Raw genomic sequence first — 21300 nt, forward strand, 5'->3', positions numbered from 1 at the left:
TCTTTATTTTGTTATTTTCGCGGTTTGATTGTAAAGACATATTAATTTTTCGCTTAATTAGTTTTGAAAAAATTGATTTTGATATGCGAAACTGAAGAAAGACTCAAGTCTTTATGCACAGTTTCGGGAAAGGGGTGGATGCTTTCATTGTAATCAGTTCATGGAGTTCACCTTGAGAGTCCATGTTTCAACCCCGTAGAGCAGTTTTGACCACACATAACACTTGACCATCCTCTGTCTCAGTTTTAAATTAAGACTATCACTGCAGAAGAATGATTTCATGCCAGTGAATGCTGATCGTGGTATTTCTATTCTGCATCTAATTTTTCTATCCGGATCCAGATCAGAAGTGATTTGACGGTCGAGTTATTTAAAGCTAGTCACTCTCTCGATTGTTTGACCATTTATTCGCAATACAGCATTATTGTGAGGGTTTCGGCTAAACGCCAAATCTTTGTTTTGGCCACATTGATGTTCAAGCCCATTACTCTTCCAGCTTCGTCAATTTTACTAAGAAGTTCCTGAAGGACACATGCGTTGTCAGCCAGGATAACGGTTTAAAGGATAACGGATAACATGTTTGTTTACGTAATTTTTTTATTTGATATTGTACATAATTAAAAGCTCTTGCAATTGACAAATAAATTAACGATGTTCGTAATAATTTCCAGCCAAAAATATTACAAACATCATTTTTTAAAAGCGGCATTTTCAACAAAATTAAAATTAAACATTATAATCTATGACTAGCTAATAATCCATATAATTATTCACAAATATTAATTATTTTATTCTTAATTTTAACAAAATAAGATGTCTCCAATGAGCACCAAATCGTTTCAAAATATTTAAGTGCCAAATATTTTTATGACGTTTTTTTAATTATTATATTTTATTTTCAATGTCAAACATTCTATTAGAAACAGCTTAAAAAACATTTTTATTTATGTTTAAATTAGTTGAAGTTAAATCTAATCAAATACAATAAAAATATAAATATTATAATTAATCAAATTATTTTTAATTTCAGAAATAAATATTTAGTGAGTTGAATCATTTTTAATCTTTTTTTCTGCTTTCTAATTGCTAACTTGAAGAGTTTTAAACTGATAAATATTGTTTTATAAGTTAAAAAACTAATTTGAGAATAATTTCATACTATAATCTAGATTTAGTATATCCGAGCACAGGTCATAGCTATTTGGAATTAGTTTGTTTTAATAAACACAGTAATATTTGCAATAAGAAATGTACTAAAGTGTAAAGGGAAAAATTGTAAATGAATAAAAAATTAAAATAAACAATACTTTTGTTTGAGAATAGTTAAAAAACTAATTTGAAACAACATCTTTGTTTACAAAAGTTAAATGATTTTTTTAACCATATTTGCGTTTGTCAAAAGTTAAAAAACGTATTCAAAACAATATTTTTTTCGTGATAATTTATGAAACTATTAAGAAAGAGCATTTTCGTTGGTCAAAAGTTAAAATGTTTATTTTAAACCATATTTTGGTTTGTTAAAAGTTAAAAAACTAACTTGAAAAAACATTTTTGTATGTCATAATATAAAAAAAACTGAATTGAAACAAAAGTTTTCTAGTCGAAAGTTAAAATGCTTATTTTAAACCGTATTTTGGTAGGTCGAAAGTTAAAAAACTAATTTGAAACGACATTTTTTTGTAATAATTTATAAAACTAATTTGAAACAGCATTTTCGTTAGTCAAATGTTAAAATGCTTATATTCAACCGTATTTAATTGGTCAAAAGTAAAAAACTAATTTCAAACAATATTTTTGTTTGTCATATTTTTAAAAACTAATTTGAAAGAATATTTTTGTTGGTCATAATTTTAAAAACTAATTTGAAAGAACATTTTTGTTTGCTATAATAAAACAAACTCATTTGTAACAATATTTTTGATCGTTTAAAGTAGACAAGATTTTAAAACAATTGTTTTGTTAAATTAATTGAAGGTTTAAACGGTATGCACAGATAAAATGTATTTTTGACATTGAACAACCTATTTTAACAAACATAATTTTACTACAAACTTGTAAACGGAAATAGCTTTTTTGGAAATAATTTGGTGTCTCAGGTGGCATTTGACAAATTATTTTTACATATTTACGTAATGTTTTTTTTCTTAATATTAACAAACAGTTTTGGCAACAAATTTATTTTAATGATATATTTATTTAATGGACATTATTAATTTATGCTCGCGGTTAAGTGGTGGTTAATCAGAATCTTGTCATGGGCCTAGCGTGCCGGCAGTGTGCTCATATCCCTGGAACAATAAACACAAAATAAATCAAAAACATGTTAATGAGAATATTAGGATAATTAAACACACCAGTTTGACATAAACTACTTGACTAAAATTGAGACCTTAAAAATTGTGCACAAAATAACACTGGGAAAGATACAAGACGACGACATAATATTAGTCAAAAATGCTGACATACACAAATATAACACCAGACAACAACAACACTATCATGTTGAAAAAGCAAAGACAAACACAGGACAGTAAAAAATACTACATAATGGACTGTGGACTGTAATGGAAGTGGAAGTGTACCAAGTATTTTTAAAAGTAATAACGTATATGGAAATATAAGTTATTACATCATTACAACGGAATTCTATCAAGAATTGTCAATAAATAAATTAAATGAAATATTATAATATTATTGATATTTTTTCGACAACAATTATCTAAATTTACAAAACTATAAAGCTTCATTAATTATCTCACAATACATACTTGTATGTCAATAAATACTTACTTTGTTATATTTTCCCCGAAATTCAAATATAAATACCTAAATTCCCCATTACCTATTAAACACTTAGCCTCACCCTTAACCATTGGTTTTTCCCTCAATTATGATTAATGTACATACTGTGGTTCATAGGATTGTTTTTATTTTCTACTTAAGTAACTTGAATTATATAACTATATAAGGACATTCAATCCAAATAATCTTCACATTCGTTTGAAAATGTCCTAATAAGGCGAAACAATAGTCACGAAGTTTTTATTTTTATATGTTTATATTTGTAAAAATAAAATAAAGTGTTCAGTAGACTCAAATCAGTGTTTGATTTCTAATTATAACATTTTCTGGTAGTTACTATCAAATCGATATCTAGTAACAAATTTGAGCCATGGAATAGCATTTACGGACAGGCACCCTTGCTTTTAAAAAAAATTCTGGTACCTCTTCCATGACCCGATTAATGAAAATAGAAAAAAATGCTTACTTTAATAGTCTATTAACAAAAACCACTGAATTGTCTCATTGTATTCTCTTCTATAAAGTGTTTATCATCTCTTTTGTAATATATTTATTTAAAAAAATATAAATAAAATAAAACAGTGTGGGAGAGAAAAAAGGTAGAGAATTACTAGTCTAAATAATACGAATTCAAGAGGTCGTTTATTTGATCCTTCCCTGTCGAGTGAATTTATGTTTATCTTGTTTACTGATTTAAATTGGAATAAAAGTGATCCTTCGCTGAAAGGAGCATCCTTTATTTTCAGAAATAATAGTAAGACATTTGAATTCATACATATTTTAAAGCTTTATCTAAAATTTAATTTTGCTTGATCATGATGAAACTTTAAAATTTATATCTAAAGCACTAACTTTGTGACTATCTTTATTTATATATAATTTTTTTTTTTTTACTATGTAAGTTTCACTTTTTATTTTGCATGGCAGTATGCTTTTTATTGTTTCTACATGTATACAAAAAAGCGTCGTTTATCTTTGATTTATTTATTTATTATATACATACGGCCTATGCCAATTACACCAGTTACATGAAGAAACATAAATGCAAGAAACTGAACAAAAAGAACATAAAACTATTTAGCAAAGACAAACAAGGACAAAACAATAATAGTATACAATATATTCAAAAAAAGGAAAGACCAAAAACTTTGAGCTAAACCATGCCAATCCAACTTCATCCCACATTGTTTAGTAGCGAAGAGATCTACGAAAATCCGGAAGATCTATCCCAAAAAATTCCAAGTCGTGTGATGAATTGACTAATCTACACATTCTGGACATTGGGGCATAAAAACCATAGTTGCTCTTAGAAGATTTTATAAATAGCAGACTTTGACTTCTGGTGACACGGTTGGGAACATGAAAAGAAATTGATCGCAACAGAAATGGGACATCACTAAAAGCATTAAGTATTTTGAAAATGCATATAAGGTCCATCTCAGTTCTACGTCTCTCCAATGAAGACAGATTAAGAGATTGCTCTATTTCAAAATAAGAATAATTACCCCTTTGTAATCCGAGCAACCATGCCACTTTTTTTAGAAAAGGTGTTGGACAGACTCGATATGGTCAATATGAGTCCTGTAGAATGGAGACTAAATAGGAGAAGTAACACTTTTAAATTATTACTCACTATGTTTGTACTTACCTGCATATTTTTTGTAAATGCCACTTGGGGCGTTTTGTAAAATTAAATAAAAAAATAAAAATATGTGATAAAGAATATAGTAATTATGTACAACTCCCTTCCCCTCCTTATCTTCTCTTCAAGCATTCTTGTCCTAATCCCACCCAATTTACAATAACTTACTGTTTTAAAAAAAATATAAAAATTTCTTTGATTATTAAAAAATATTTACGAGTACATGAAAATGACATTTTGATATGCATAAACTTAAATGTATTTATTTTATATGTAATATATTTTCTTTACTAACTTTGTATACTTAGTGAAAATCTGTTATTAGTTCTAAGTTTATACACTTTATCTGTTTGTTTACTACAAATTTGTATGTAGAACTGTTGATTTCCCAAATAAAAGAAAATAAATAAAATATGCAATTTTGCTTAATCATGATTAAACTTTAAAATTTATATTTGTAGCACTAACTTTGTGGCTATCTTTATATATATATGTATATATATCCTGTACATGTGATGTCACTGAACTCCTCCTAAACGGCTTAACCGATTTACGTGCGGTTTTCAGCGAAATTTAGATCTTTGCGCTGCGCGTGTTCGTAAATATTAAAATTTTCAATCGAATCCGTAAAAAAAAGTTAGAAGCATAAATATTTTTTTCATCGACCTATCAGAGTTGCATTTGACGAGAATGCACATACAAAAAATTGAAAGATGTTGTTTTTTTGTGTTTGAAAAAAAAAATTGTATATTTACAAACAACATTCGTTTTTTATGGATCCCAATCAGATTATTTCCTTAAATTCTTTATAATTTCGTCCCATTTTTTTACTGGATTTTTGGTATTAATATTTTCTGACATTTAATACATTTTTAAAAATCGCATTCATTAATAAAGTGCACCACTGCTGGTGAGAAAAGCCGCGTTTGAGATTTCCAAAAATAATTTCATATTAAAAAATGAATTATTTTATGTTTTGGAATTCAACCATAAAGAAGTACCTAGGTATTTACTTTTCAATTAAAAGTTTTTTTCCAAGCTAATAGCAGGCAAGCCAAATTTCGGGCAGGACAACGTCTGTCGGGTCCCGTAATTAAGATATAAATTTGTCGCAACAGAGAGGGAAAACATTTTTGAGAAGGGAATATGGAAGTCTAGACATTTACCTGACCTGTCATTGGATGGTTTAAGTGGCCACTTTACACACTGGGTAACATTCACCATTTTGCCAATGTGTAAACATTCGAGTATCCTCAATTTTTTAAGAATTTTAAAATTATTTCGCTCGTGACTTCACGAATTGCCATTAGTGAGTTGCGCTGACATTCAAAAGTAGAACCCTGAACCGTCTAAATACGCTTAACGTTGAAAACAATGGCTGCACGGAAACCAGAAATATATACAAACACATAACGCCGTACTTGATCGGTTGATTCGGAAGAACTTGTGACGTAATTTAAAGTAGTAGCGTTTTCCACGATGTTGATGACATCAACTCTGACGATGGACGCTGTAAAGGGTACAAACGCCACCCGGCATAATAACCCAGGAAAACTTATTGTGCACCTAAACGCTGTGAAAATCTAAGAAGTTAAGCAAATTACAAAAATGATGGAAAACATTTAAGAAAAGTAAAAATGGAAGTCTAGGCATTTACAGGGCTTATGACCTGTCATTGGCTGGTTTAAGTAGCCATTTTACATACTGTGTAACATTCATCATTTTTCTATGTTTAAACATCCATATTTCTTCAATTCTTCTTAAAAAAACTAGACTTTCATATTCACTTCTTTAAAGTAAAAGTCTTAAAGACTCCGTACAGGGTGACATTCAGTTTTTTGTCTACAAACATTTGGACAAACTCAAAATATTGTAATAAAACCAACTGGTCCAAGAAGAAGTTTAAAAATTAGAAAATTGTTTTCAGGCGTTGCCTAGTATGTGAAATAAATCAATCAGATGAATCTCTTCACAACAATAAAGATTACAGCTCTTTAATTTCAAGAAAATCAACATATGGAAGAATTGAAGAATTATGGAAGTTCAAACACAGACAAAAAAGAGAACGTTACACAGTGTAAAGTGGCCACATACACCAGCCAATGACAGGTCATAATAATAATTATTATTATAATCTTTATTAGGCATTTTTAAGAAAAATATTAAAATTTTCAATCTAAAATAATTCACATTTTTTATGTTTGAAGCACTTACTTTGTGGAACATTATTATTTAATATATTAAAATAAAATCACTTTGTTTTTATGTATCACTTATATTTTCTCCACACATAAACCCCCCTCCTCTTTAATTCCTTAGCCACGCCCACTCTACCCTCACTGTGAAAATGTTTCATATGTTATGTTAATTAATGCCGAAACTAGTTGGTTGTCAAATTATAAATATATGAGTGGTACATAAATTCAAATAGATTATATTTTGATATATTTAAATAATTCAATCACACGAATCTCACCCGCATAAATAAAGCATTCAGCTCTTTAACTTTCCAAACATCAATAGATGTAAGAATCGAAGGAATATAGATGCTCAAAAATAGGCAAAATGTTGAACGTTACGCAGTGTGTAAAGTGGCCACTAAACCAGCCAATGACAGGTCATAAGCACCGTAAACGCCTAAACTTCCACATTCCCTTCTCTAATATGATCTATCCGTGATGCTATTTGTTAATCAAAGACTCCCTGGGGGGTGGAATCCAGTTTTTTTTCTACAAACATTTGGAAAAACTCAAAATATTGTATAAAATTTAGATCGTTTTTATCAAAACCATTTTAAATATTTTTTTAAATCATTTTAGAAAAACTTCGCTGTAAATGCTCTAATTTTTACCGCGCTTAAGAAGACATTGTATCGAATTTCCCGTAGGGCTGAACTTTTTCATTTTGCTACAAGTTAATTAATTATTAAAAACCTTTTAAATTTAATGATAACTTACGGTACAACAATGTTCGTGCAATATATTAACGCCTTAATTATCCCTTTAATTGTGTAATGTTTTCATCCCTTTCAAATTTGATAATATTTTTAATAATACGCGCTGTTATATTTCAGTCGGTAAGCAATTTTGCTAAGAGCTTTGCACAAGAAAGTACTGAATTGTTAAAATTAAAAATAAAATGATTGGTAATTGAATGATTATGATAAAATTATAAATAAAGTTATCAATGAAACTTCTTGGTTTAGTTTTACTTTTAATTATTTTGACCAACGAGCGCTTTCGCCTAAGTAAGCGTCTTCAAGACTGGTGAATTGTTTACAACATTTACAGCTTTTATTCAGTTTCTATTAGTTTCTATAAGTTTCTATCAGTTTTATCAGTTTTCTATCAGTTTTTATTAGTTTCATTGATAAGTTTTATTATAATTTTATCATAATCATTAATTATGGAGTTTTATCAAGAAATATCAACAAAAAACATCGATTGGTTATTTTATCGAAATGAATGTTTCTTTAAGGTTTAAGTGATGACATAACTTTGTAGTAACGTCTAAGGAGTGATTAATATTGACACACGAAAAATAATCCGTATTTGGTATGTTAATTAATTTTTTTAATACAATGCTTGACATATAAATTTAAAAAAATATATAAAATCAGCATTAAACTAAGAAAAAACTAAAATAAACCTAATTATTAATGACGTTCTTACAAGGTTATATCATTTGACTCAATTGCCTTTCACAATATAAACTTTATTTAATTTATTAAAAAAATAAATAAATTAGGAAACGCAAAGTACAATTGAATAATTTAAATATTCAACAATTTTTTTGAGTATGTCCAAATGTTTGCAGACAGGCTGAATTTCCTCCCAAGTTATTGAGATACAAATTTGTTGCGAAATAGAGGGAAAACATTTTTAAGAAGGGAATATGAACGTAGTTATGCAGAAAGCAGCCAGCCCACAATTTCGAAAAAATTAGAATTTTTTATTTTGTATATCGGCTAAAAATGTGCAGTAGCTCAATCACAAATAACTATCGACGTGCTAATTGAGTGACGTGATAACAATTTCTCACCACGGTTGTTTATTGTATTCGCGATCACAATGGAACATTCGTAAACACCAAATATTAAATGTAAAAATATTTACGGTTCGCGACGCATAATCCTGCTGCGCAATCACATATTTAAATTTCACCGGTGTAAATATGGAAAATATTTCAAAACTGCTATTTTTATTTATTTATTTATTATTTATCCCGCTGTTTATTGCATTTAGCCGGCGGCGGCGGTTGGCAAGCCAAATGTTAAGAAAAGCAATCGCCATAGTGATTGTAATTCGATTTTCACTTTTTTGTATTAGATTACTACTACTACTACTACCATCACGCCATCTCCCCGTAGGGGTAGGCAGAGAGAATGGACCGCCACACACGTCTATCCTGGCATACAATCCTAGCCTCTTCCACATTCGTACATCTTGTCATACATGCCCTTCGGTTCTGTCTGGTTTTGACATGACCAGACTTAAGATTTTGGTTTATCTGATCATGCCACGTCTTCCTCGGTCGTCCTCGTCTAACGTTGCCGTTCATTTTTGCCATATATACTTGTTTTATCATTCTCTCGTCGTCCATTCGTTCTACGTGACCAAACCATCTCAGCGACCCTTTCTTAATCTTATCAATTATACTTGACTCAGATTTACACTCTCGCCTGATTTCATCATTCGTAACCCTGTCATACATTGATTTCCCACACATTCGTCTAAGAGATCGCATTTCAACCGCGTTCACTCGGCTTTCATCCTTCCTCTGCCAGTTCCATGTTTCTCTTCCATACATAAGTGTTGGGACTAAAACTCCGTTGTGCACTGCCAGTTTAGCTTCGATTGACATATTTTTATTAGAAATTACTGTGCTTAGTGCTCCGTTAATTTTGTTGCCCGCATTCACTCTTCTTTCAACATCTTTTTCTACTCTTCCATCTCTTGAAAACATGCTTCCCAGATACACAAATTCTTCTACTTGCTCGACACTTGTACTAGATACTCCTTACACTTGTATTAGATACTCCTTACTATTTTGCAAATGGAATATATTGTATTAATTTTTATAGTAAACGCCGATTTTTCGCCAGTGAACTTTATTTATTTACTAAAAAAAAAAAAACAAGCCGACACGAGCGTTGACTTAGAGATTACACTCGCAGATTAGACAACTGTTATTTTATTCAAGCTATATTTTAAGGACTATTTATTTATTAATTTATTCATATTTTTCTCTTACAAACTATAATTAATAATAAAAATAATATGAGCTCACTGGAGTAACCCGTGTCGGGGGCACTTAACAATATACTTTTATGAAATGTTTTTACATTTGAGAAAAAACAAAAAAGACTAACTTTATAAACAGAGATAATTATTAAAATATTCAGACAGTTTTAAAAACTACGTATATATGTACATCTATATTATGTATATCACAAAACGCACAATGAAAATAACAAAAATCTAATATAAGTTATACACTTGTGGAGCAGTTGATTCAATATTGGTTTGGGCGAATGAGACAATCTATTTTACTTCTACTTAGCCCCACTTTCCATGTTTTTATAGCCCTTTTAAACATTTAACAACAACAACAACAACAAACCATCACGCCGTTTCTCCGTAAGGGTAGGCAGAGAGGATAGAACGCCATAACACTCTATCTTGGCATACAGACCTCGCTTCCTCTACATTCATACATCTTCTTATGCACGCACGCCGATTATTCCTACTTTTGACATGTCCATCTTCAAGTATTTGATGGACTTGATCGTGCCATGTCTTTCTCGGTCTTCCTCGTTTTCTGCATCCATCAACATTTGCATCGTAGATCCTTTTAGTCGTTTTAAACATTTTCTCGTTACTAATTGTTTTAATAGATAGTGGAAGTAGGTTATAGATTTTAATTGAATAATACTCAAAATCCCTTTGTCCGAAAGTTGTATTAGTTTGTATTTGTTTAAGTTGTGTTTGTGTTGAGGATCTAGTGATTATATTATTTTTATGTGATGTATTGTGGGGGTTATGTCTTTCATTTTGAGTAAGAGTAGTTTTTGAATCTGCCAGTGAGTATTGCGTATAATCGTTTTGGTGTCATAAGTTGTAATTTGTGGAATATTTCTTCAGTAGATGTCTGTATCGGGACTGTAAATATTATTTTAATTGTGGATTTTGTGTTTAATATTTATTTAATTTTTGCTTACCTATGAAAACACCTGTATATATTCCCGATGCCCAGGTAGGCGCACCTGAGCGAGCCCTTGGTAGTTCTGGTCTGCGTTTTTCCTTCCGGTTCTGTGGCAACGAGCCTGGCACCCTCGGACCTCGGAGTCTGGTCTTCCAAGGGCACATCGTTCGGATTCACTTCTTCGCTGTCAGAACCGAAGTCGGCCCGCTTACCGTATCGGCTCGCCATGAAAAACCTGGGAGAAAAAATGTTTCAAGTTTATTTAAAAAAATATTTAATACAACTGGTAAAAAAAAAATTTTTGAATAAGAAAGACCGAATAGTGAATCCGACAGTGTTTAAAGTGACCATTAAAACCATTCAACGACAGGCCATATGCGTGCTTAAAAATATGCCAAGTATTTGAGCGATCACAATGAACAATAATGAACATATTTAAATTTATTTCAAGAGAGAGGGAATTTTTTTTTGAGAAGGGAATATGGAAGTCTAGGCATTTACAGGGCTTATGACCTGTCATTGGCTGGTTTAAGTGGCCACTTTACACACTGTGTAACATTCACCATTCTGCCCATGTTTGAACATCCACATTTCCTCAACTCTTCCATCTGTTGACTTTTGTGAAGTAAAAGAGCTGAAACCTTTATCACGTGGGTGAGATTCATCCGGCTGAACCAAATCACCTACTAGGCAACGCCTGAAAACAATTTTCCAATTTTTATACTTCTCCTTTTACCAGGTAGAATTTCAACAATGTTTGATTATGTCCAAATGCTTGCAGACTGGCTGGATTTCCTCCCTAGGGAGTTGTTCATATTTAAATTTATTTCAACAGAGAGGGAAAAAAATTTTGAGAAGGGAATATGGAAGTCTAGGCATTTACAGAGCTTATGACCTGTCATTGGCTGGTTTAAGTGGCAACTTTACACACTGTGTAACATTCACCATTCTGCCCATGTTCAAACATCCACATTTCCTCAACTCTTCCATCTGTTGACTTTTGTGAAGTAAAAGAGCTGAAACCTTTATCACGTGGGTGAGATTCATCCGGCTGAACCAAATCACCTACTACCTTCTCAAAAAAAAAAAACCCTCTTTGTTGAAATAAATTTAAAATGAACAACTCCCTAGGGAGGAAATCCAGCCAGTCTGCAAGCATTTTGAAATAATCAAACATTGTTGAAATAATGAACATGCTTTAACTAGAAAGAGATAAGTCAACGCGTGTGTAATCTCTCGTGAAGGTTTGTTTTTTTTTCCTCGTAAATAAATACAGTTCATTGGTGAAAAATCGGCGTTTACTATAAAAAATAATACAATATATTGCATTTGCAAAATAATAAGGAGTATCTAATACAAACAAGTGAAAAATCAATTACAATTACTATTGCGGCTGCTTTTTTTGACATTTGGCTTGCCAACCGCCGGCTAAATGCAATGAGTAGCACGATGAATAATAAACAAATAAATAAAAATTGCAGTTTTGGAATTTTCCCGTATTTACAGCGGTGAAATTCAAATATGTGATTGCGCACAGCAGGATTATACGTCGCGAAATGGAAATATTTTGACATTTAATATTAGGTGTCCACGGATTTTGCATTGTGATCGCGAATATGATAAACAACCATGCTGAGAAATTGTTATCACGTCACTTATTAGCACGTCGATAGTTTTTTGTGATTGAGCTACGGGTCAATTTATATTTTTTTCTACAAAACAAATCTTGCGACGGTGTATACGTCGGCGTCGGAACGAATCCAAGATGAAAAACGACACATTGTCCAACGGATTAAATATTTTATAACTTAATACATATTAATATTAAAATACATAATTTTACCTCTCTGTTCTTGGTGACACCAAAACATTAGTTTGCGGCCCGGATCTCCCATACCTTGACCCCATGTAAAATGGACGATTGTTTGCTGTAAAACATTAAAAACCAATCAATAAACAACATCTTATTATATATATTTCTGTTCCTCCTAAACGGATGCCGATTTACGTGCGGTTTTCAGCGAAATGTAGATCTTTGCGCTGCGCGTGTTTTTCAATTAAATCTATATAAAAAAAGTTAAAAGCATAAATCCATAGAATAGTCTGATTCTATGCATAAATTTTTTTTTCATCGACCTACCAGGGTTGCGTTCGACGATAATGCATATACAAAAAAATGGAAGGATGTTTTTTTTTAATGTTAACAAACGAAATTCGCTTTTTATGGATCCCAATTAGATTCTTTCCCTACATTCCTTATAATTTATTCCCATTTATTTATTATTACTGGATTTTTGGTAACACTACAGTAAAATTAACTAAAATTCAATACATTCTTTAAAATCGCATTCATGAATAAAGTGCACCCCTGTTGGTGACAAGAGCTGAGTTTGGTATTTGCAAAAAGAATTCTATATTTGAAAATGAATTATTTAATGTTTTAGAATTCAACCATAAACAAGTACCTAGGTGCCTACTTAAATTCAATATTTGAATATTAATAATTTTTACTTTTGGAATTCAATCATAAACAAGTACCTAGTTAACTACTTATCAATGAAAAGTCTTTTTCCAAGCTAATAGCAGGCAAGCCAAAGTTCGGGCAGGACAACGCCTGTCGGGTCCGCTAGTTCCTAATAAATTTGTTTAAATCACTTGAATTTTTAATTATACGTCGACCGGTTTCGACTTTTATTTAAATTTTTTTTTTTAATTCAACAAAAACTAGTAAGGTAAAAGTATTTTAGATTTTTATTCTAGATCTTGCTAAGTTATGGAAATAAATAAAAAAAATTAAAAATATTTAAAAAAATATGTTACTGACTGCATAATAAATAAAACAACGAATATTTTGGACAAGTAGAGAAATTGTGTATCTGGGAAGCATGTTTTTAAAAGATGGAAGAGTAGAAAAAGATGTTGAAAGGAGAGGCTAATAAAAATATCTTAATCGAAGCTAAACTGGCAGTGCACGAGGGAGTTTTAGTCCCAACACTGATGTATAGAAGTAAAACATGGAACTGGTAGAGGAAGGATGAAAGCCGAGTGAAAGCGGTTGAAATGCGATCTCTTAGACAAATGTGTGGGAAATCAATGTATGACAGGGTTACGACTAGTGAAATCAGGCGAGAGTGTAAATCTGAGTCAAGTATAATTGATAAGATTAAGAAAGGGTCTCTGAGATGGTTTGGTCACGTAGAACGAATGGACGACGAAAGAATGGTATGTATGGTATGAAAGGTATGAAAGAAAGTATGCATGGCGAAAATGAACGGTACGTGAGACGAGGACCAAATCTTAAGTCCGGTCATATCAAAAGCCGACAGAACCAAAGGGCATGTATGACAAGATGTATGAATGTGGAAGAAGCAAAGAATGTATGCCAGAATAGACGCGTTTGGCGGTCCATTCTCTCTGCCTAAATGGCATGATGGTAGTAGTAGTAAAAGGAATATATTATATATTATTACGATCGTTCTTTTTGTCCTCGTAGAAGGTCTGAGCTGATGCGAGCGCTATGAGAAGAGAGGAGACGACCAGGTACAAAACGAGGGTTCTCATGATGGAACGGCAGCCGTCTCCGGAGACGATGGTGGACTTCTGGAGCTGACCCGATGATGAAGAGGCTTTCATGGTCCTGAAACAGAAACATAATTCAAATAATAAATATTAAGTTGTCGCCTAGCCGGCCTAATGGCTTCCATATGTGGAGAGGCTGGAAACTCTCGGTTTCACAACGCTACAGGAACGGCGAGAATGAGCTCTTATTTACTGCGTCTATTAAAACATCCTCCTTGACGGTCATTAAGTTCACCAAATAGAATAACATAAATATACCGAGTATCTCACGCAACTACACTGGCTCAGTATCAGGCATAGAAGAAACATTCACATTCTATCACTTCTTCACAATATCCCACTTCGCCTGTTTATCGGAGAGAGCTATCCCAACCTCTTTCACAACACGGACTATCTCTTCGTTCTAGTGACGAGAGAACCCTTTTAATACGCTGTCATCGCTCTAATTTTCTTGCCTCCTCTTTCACAGTAGCAGCCGCTTGATTGTGAAATAATCTACCTACTACTGTTAGAGACGCCCCCTCTTTATTTACATTAAAGTCAAGATTGAAATGTCACTATCTAAATATTTAAATTGTTCCTTTATCCTTCTTCTTTCCTTCCCATCCCCTCTTCTCTCTTCCATAGTATTGTGTTATTTTTTTAATATTCTTAGGATAGTCATATTTTTTTATATATATGTTTTGTTAATCGTTGTTTTTAATTTATGTCTAAAATTGTAAGATTCAATATGTCCATGTATTTGTATTTTTCTCAAAGAAGAAATTGCCTTAAGGCAATATGCCCGCCCTTATATGTACATATATTGTATATGTATATAAAGTGTTGATAAATAATTAAAATAATCCAGAACTTGATAAAAGAAGAGCTACAACCGCTTATTAATAGGAACCCATTAACCCATTACATTAGAATTATATATATATAAGAATCTTTATATATATATAATTCTTCTGTACGTGTGATGTCTCTCAACTCCTAAACGACTTAACCGATTTACGTGCGGTTTTCAGCGAAATGTAGATCTTTGCGCTGCTCATGTTCGTAGATATTACAATTTTCAATCTAATCTGTAAAAAATGTCAGAAGCATAAATCATTTTTTATCGACCTATCAGGGTTGCGTTCGACGAGAATGCATTCACAAAAAAAAACGGAAGGATTTTTTTATTTTGTGATTGTAAAAAGTTTGTTTTTGAATGTTTACAAACAACGTTCGCTTTTTATGGATCCCAATTTCTCCCAAATCCCAAATTCTTCCCATTTACTTATTTTCCTGGATTTTTCGTAACACTCAAACTACATTAACTGACATTCAAATAAAGAAAATCGCATTCATTAATAAAGTGCGGCCCTGTTGACGAGAAGAGCCGAGTTTGATATTTGCAAAAAGAATTTTATATTTGAAAATAAATTATTTTATGTTTTGGAATTCAACCATAAACAAGTACCCAGGTTACTAATTATCAATGAAAAGTATTTTTACAAGGTAATAGCAGGCAAGCCAACGTTCGGGCAGGACAACGTATGTCGGGTCCGCGAGTATTATATAAACTCTCGTATTTTTAAATATTTTTTGTTAATTAATACACAGTTTTTTACGTCAGACTCTGAAGAGAGGACACATTCCACATGGTAAACTTTAAAAAAAATCCTGAAAACTTTCCAATAAGTTATTTAAAAAAAAAAAAAAAGAAATTGTTATTTCAAAATTTAGTAAATCCCTAATTTCTCGGACAAGCAGTCCCTCTACAAACTCCTACCCCTCTCCTACCCAGCCGCTTCCCTTGTCCGCGTCTGGTGCTTATCGCTTCGTTGGTCAAATATGATTTTATAGCAATTTTTTTTTGTCGGAGAGGGGTAGCGGTTTACGGAAGAAATGCTTATATTATTAATATTGAAAGTATTAACTTTGTGATGACGTAATAACTTTTATTTTTTAAATATAAATTTGGACCCCTGTATTTAGTGACCTTACGTGTCATGTACAAGGCTAAGGTACTCGGAAAAAATCGTTTAAATATTGGAAATGGGATGTTCGATCACTGATTTTGGTTTATTACCTTTATGAGTCCAATCACCATTGTTGCAAAGTCCAAGAACAATGGCGCGTGATAACTACTTTTAACTACAATGTGGATATCTGTTGAGGATATTCCATCTTTCCTGCATTCTGCTTCAAGATTATGGCGTTGCAAACTGAAAAATGGGCACTGAAATAACAGATGTTCGATACTCTGTGAAGAAATATCATCGCATGGACAATAGTCATCATTCCTTTATTTAAACCTATATAGGTAATTTTTCATGGCTCCGTGTCTGGTAAAAATTTGGGTCGTTTTGAAAGTACTTTGGTGATGACGACGGAAGTTTGCTGCATCAGCTAGCGTTTATATTTACTAATATTTCCATGGAAAAACTTTTTGAAACACTGTAAAATGAAACATTTGTCAGTGTGTAATAAGTTTATGTTCCTTTAATTATGTTTATTTTATTATGGTATCAAAATGTTGAATTGGTCAACTATATTATGAAAATCCCTCTCCTCCCCTCCTCCACTCTATTTCCTCATCCCTTAACCTTCTTACAAGCTCTTTTTTTTTCTCATGTCTTATATAATATATTATTTTTCTCTTTACTGTGTAACATGTTCTCTAATTATATTTGTGAAAAACTTTAACTGGGTGTATGTACTATTTTTTATATTTTGTATTCTTATATAACAACTGTTGTTTTTCCTTAATAAATAAATAAAAAAAATAATTATACAAAAAAGTTACTAATTTAAAATGCTTGGTACGCTTCCACTTATTTGTTCGACCAATTAGCGCTTTCACCCTCTAATGGGCATCTTCAGACTGGTAAATTTTATACGTATAGTATAGATAATTTATATAAAACTAAATATTATCTTAAGTGTAGGTACATTTAAAAATAAGTTGAAAGAGATATATATGTATATTTATACTATATATACTGGGATAATGTTTATAGCGTCATTTTTGCGAAAATCACCTCAAGGGCGCTGTTAAATAAATAAAAATCCCAGCACGTCTTGCAGCTGCAGAGCGCATGGATGGTTGAGATTCTAGTTCCTCGTCTCCAATTATGATATATTATAAATATGAAATATACGAACTAGATTACAGCACGTCTTGCAGCTGCAGAGCGCATGTACAGTAAGAAATCTAGCCCCTATTAACTTGAAAAAAAATTCACAATGAAGTTTGTAGTGAAAGTGGTATTTAAAAAAACGAAATAAAAAATAAATTTATAAAAATAGAAGTTAGATTACAACAAGTTTTGCAGCTACTGAGCGCATGGACGGTTGGAATTCTAGACCACATTTACTAAATTCAGATATTTGATAGTTGATAACATTTACCTATTTAAGATAGATTATTAATCGTCTTGCAGCTACAAAGTCCATGGACGAATGAAATTCTAGCAAATTAAAATTATCAATATATGTATTTACAAAAATAAACATTGAGCATAATAGTAAATTTGTAAAGTGATTATGATATTTAGGAGCTAGATTACAGCACGTCTTGCAGCTACAGAGCGCTTGGACAGTAAGAAATCTAGCCCCTATTTACATTTTTATTTATTTATTTATCCTATGTTAAAATGTTTGTAGGCAAGGCTGGATTTCACTCCCGTATGCGATAGAAGGATTAAAAATTTTGCAATATAGAGGGAAAATATTTTTGAGAAAGGGTTGTCGAAGTCTAGGCATTTAAAGGGCTTACGATTAGGGCTTCGTCACTGTATATTTAGCGTATCTAGATTACTTTTAAATAAATGTTAAGTAATCAGAAGTAGACAACGCTCTGTTAACGGAAAATTTCCAAACCCAGCGGAACGGTCCTCTGTCTTTTGACACAGTGTGTATTTTGCCAGAATTTTTTATTACAGAGAGTAGCGGGTGTTCAAAAATAATTAACACCCCCGATATACGCCTTTGTCGAGGTCCAAAGGTTTCCGCTCTCAAAGAAATGGAAGCATAAGTCGTGTTCGTTTTTTTCCTAATTTGAAAATGAGTACTAAAAATAAAACAAAATGGTTACGGTTATACGTCATTCGCATGAGTTGTTTTTGCTCTATGAGATATTGTTTTTGCTTTTACCTTACATTACTTTCAACCATAGAATTAAGAATAGTAATAGCGTAGAATCATATTTGAATACATCGGACTGTGTCCGAAAATCCCCCCAATATGCCCCACTTTTACCGCGCGCATTCGTAATGTCGCACGATGGGAAAAAATATAATCATAACACAAATGTAAGGGGAAAAAAAGGAATCTGTTAATGTCTCTAAAATTTATTGTGCGTGCGGAAATATTGATTGACACAATAGATTAGATAGGTGAAGGGTCTTTTAATAAGAGTAATTGAATTAATAAACTAAAACCAAAAATTTTATTTGACATAAAACGGATATTTTCATATCATGTTAAATACTATTTGATGTTTTAAAGATAATGTCGTTCAAATGTCCACCACGGCGTTGTTTAATCCGAGGTCTAATTTTCATTAGTTCTTTTATGAGATGAGCAAATAAAGAGGTGAAAAAATCTACTCCCCTAGCAACACTAACAATATATATAAAAAAAAATTTTTTTTTTTCTTTTTTACTATGTAAAGTTTCACTTTTTATTTTGCATGGCAGTATGCTTCTTATTGTTTCTAAATGTATAAAAAAAAGCATTGTTTATCTTTTAAATTTTTACGCACTATGTTTGTACTTACCTGTATATTTTTTGTAAATGCCCCTTGGGCGTATTGTAAAATTATATAAATAAAAAATAAAAATATCCATTTTGTTTTTTTCGACAATTTGACGAATGGAAAAATAATTCAATTTTAATGTTGCCACTTACACATGCATTTGCTAATTACACATGAAATGTGATCCCATTTCCCGTTTCTTAAAGATCCCAGCAGTATTTCTACACTTTAAAACGACCCAACACGGTTAAATGCAAATTGGGATTTGCGTACTGAGCGACGTCTACAAAGAAACTAATGGGTCAAAACATAAAACTACTCATTAATGAGTAGTTTAGTCGTATTCTATTTGATGCGCGTATGCGGTTTCTGCTCCACCAATGCTCATCATAATCTCAGAATTATCGATCATACCGCGCAACAATCAATAAAAATGTCTAGTCAAATACACATTCTTTCTAGACTCTAAACTGTTGTAGCCATGCATACCCTGAAGAAACTCGGTCGGGTAAAGCCAAGGATAATACCTGCTCTCTCTCATGTAGAGATATCTCAGAAACTTCTTTTGGATTTTCTCTATCATAAGAGAGTACTTCAGTTCATGTGGCCCCCAAATCATCGAGCCACTCTCGAGTCTACTTTGCGCCAAGGAGTTGTAAAGAGTTCTCAGTACGCGGGTATTTTCGAAAAGCCTGGCAGTACGCAGAACAAATCCTAACATTTTCAATGCATTACCACTGATTGTCTCTATTTGTTCATAAAATGTCAGAGTGCTTACAAATTTAACGCCCAGATCCTTAACTTTGGTCGAATAACGATTCTGGTCATTCATTTTGTAGGGATAAAAAAGAGTTTTTTGGGCCCTAGTGAAGGACGTGACCGAACACTTGGAAACATTAAACCTAAGTTTGTTTCGCCTTCCCCATTCAAATATATTAGAAGACGAAAATCGTCAGAAGTTGTCACATTTAAGAATAGTTTTAAGTCATCCGCAAACAACGGAAAACGCGAGTTCAAAATTACATTTTTAATATTGTTAATGAGAATTGAGAACAACAATGAACCCAGGTTAGAGCCTTGCAGGACACCCGAGAAAGTATGGAAACACTCTGACGCGAATAGACCGTAGGAGACGTATTGGCTTCTGTTTTGGAGGTAGCTCGCCATTAATTTTAACATACCATCCGATAAACCGATCTCATACAGCTTATTTAATAAGACATCATGGTCGACAGTATCAAAGGCCTTGGCGAAGTCATTATATGAACAGTCTACCTGATGTCCTGCATCCAGAGCTTCCGTGACGTAGTTTGTAAAAACCATTAGATTGGTTCCAACCGAGCGGCCTTTCCTGAACCCATGTTGTTCATCAATAATAAATGGCTCCACTCGCGAAGTGACGATTCTACATATGATAATTTCAAATACCTTTACTGGTTCATATGAACCCTCCAGTGATATGAGAGCATTGAAAGATATCCAGTGATATGAGAGCATTGAAAGATATCAATAGAACAATTACCTTGATTTAGTGTGTGCATGTAAACAAACCTGTCACAGTAAATTTCAGTTTCTTTGCGTTTTACCGAAATATTCTAACTATAAACTCTCAAAACATAAAACTAAGTTAAAATAAACAATTAAAAGTAAAAATCTAAGGTATTAAAGTGCAAAATCAGATATAAACTTGAGTTTAAAAAAGTGCTAAGAGCAAAAAATATTATTGTGACCAAAACTACTAGTGAAAAGTAGTATTACTGTGATTGGTTTAAATTAAACTATACAACCAATCCCTAGTCAGAACCTCTGAGTTGGACTTTGAACTCAAAACTCGTACTCTGAATACCTACTTATTTATTTCACATATTCTTACAATGACTAGCAACGCTCGCAGCACACGGCGGCAAGAGAGCTCAGAGGCAAACCCATCTAACTTTAATGAGACTTTAATTATTTTCAAAAGAGAAATTTTAGGAGAAATTAAAAAAGTGTTTAATGAAATCAAAGAGATTAAATGCAGCATCGAATATTGCCACAGTAAAATGGAAGAATTAACCAACAAAGTATCTACTCTAGATGATAAATGTAGAGATGTAGACATGGTTAAGGATAGAGTTACATTGTTGGAGAGCACCATATTAAATATGCAATTAAAACTGAATAAAAGCGAACAAAGAAGTTTAAGTGAAAACGTCGAGATAATTGGTATTCCAGAGAAAAAAAGTGAACAACTCCCAAATCTAATCCAGACACTAGGAGATCATTATGGAATTAAACTGGCCCCATCAGATATTAACTTCGTCACCAGAATTCGTGTTAAAGAACTTCCTAAAAACAAACC

General features: G+C 32.1%; 1 protein-coding gene across 1 annotated transcript in view; it reads right to left on the reverse strand.

Moving 5' to 3' along the window:
- Positions 1 to 622: 622 nt before the first annotated feature.
- The window catches only part of RYa (RYamide), an 82699-nt gene continuing 62021 nt past the window's right edge, over positions 623 to 21300 (reverse strand). The window contains exons 2-5 of the mRNA XM_088232266.1: positions 14119 to 14285; positions 12492 to 12576; positions 10665 to 10883; positions 623 to 2288 (exon numbers count right to left, since the gene is read on the reverse strand). Of these exons, the coding sequence (XP_088088392.1) occupies positions 2261 to 2288; positions 10665 to 10883; positions 12492 to 12576; positions 14119 to 14281 (495 nt within the window). The 5' untranslated portion in view covers positions 14282 to 14285 and the 3' untranslated portion in view covers positions 623 to 2260. The remainder of the gene's footprint in view (positions 2289 to 10664; positions 10884 to 12491; positions 12577 to 14118; positions 14286 to 21300) is intronic.

Source organism: Micrasema longulum, unplaced genomic scaffold, assembly GCF_059751315.1.
Source record: "Micrasema longulum isolate JH-2025_06_02 unplaced genomic scaffold, ASM5975131v1 h1tg000964l, whole genome shotgun sequence".
Lineage (NCBI taxonomy): Eukaryota > Metazoa > Arthropoda > Insecta > Trichoptera > Brachycentridae > Micrasema > Micrasema longulum.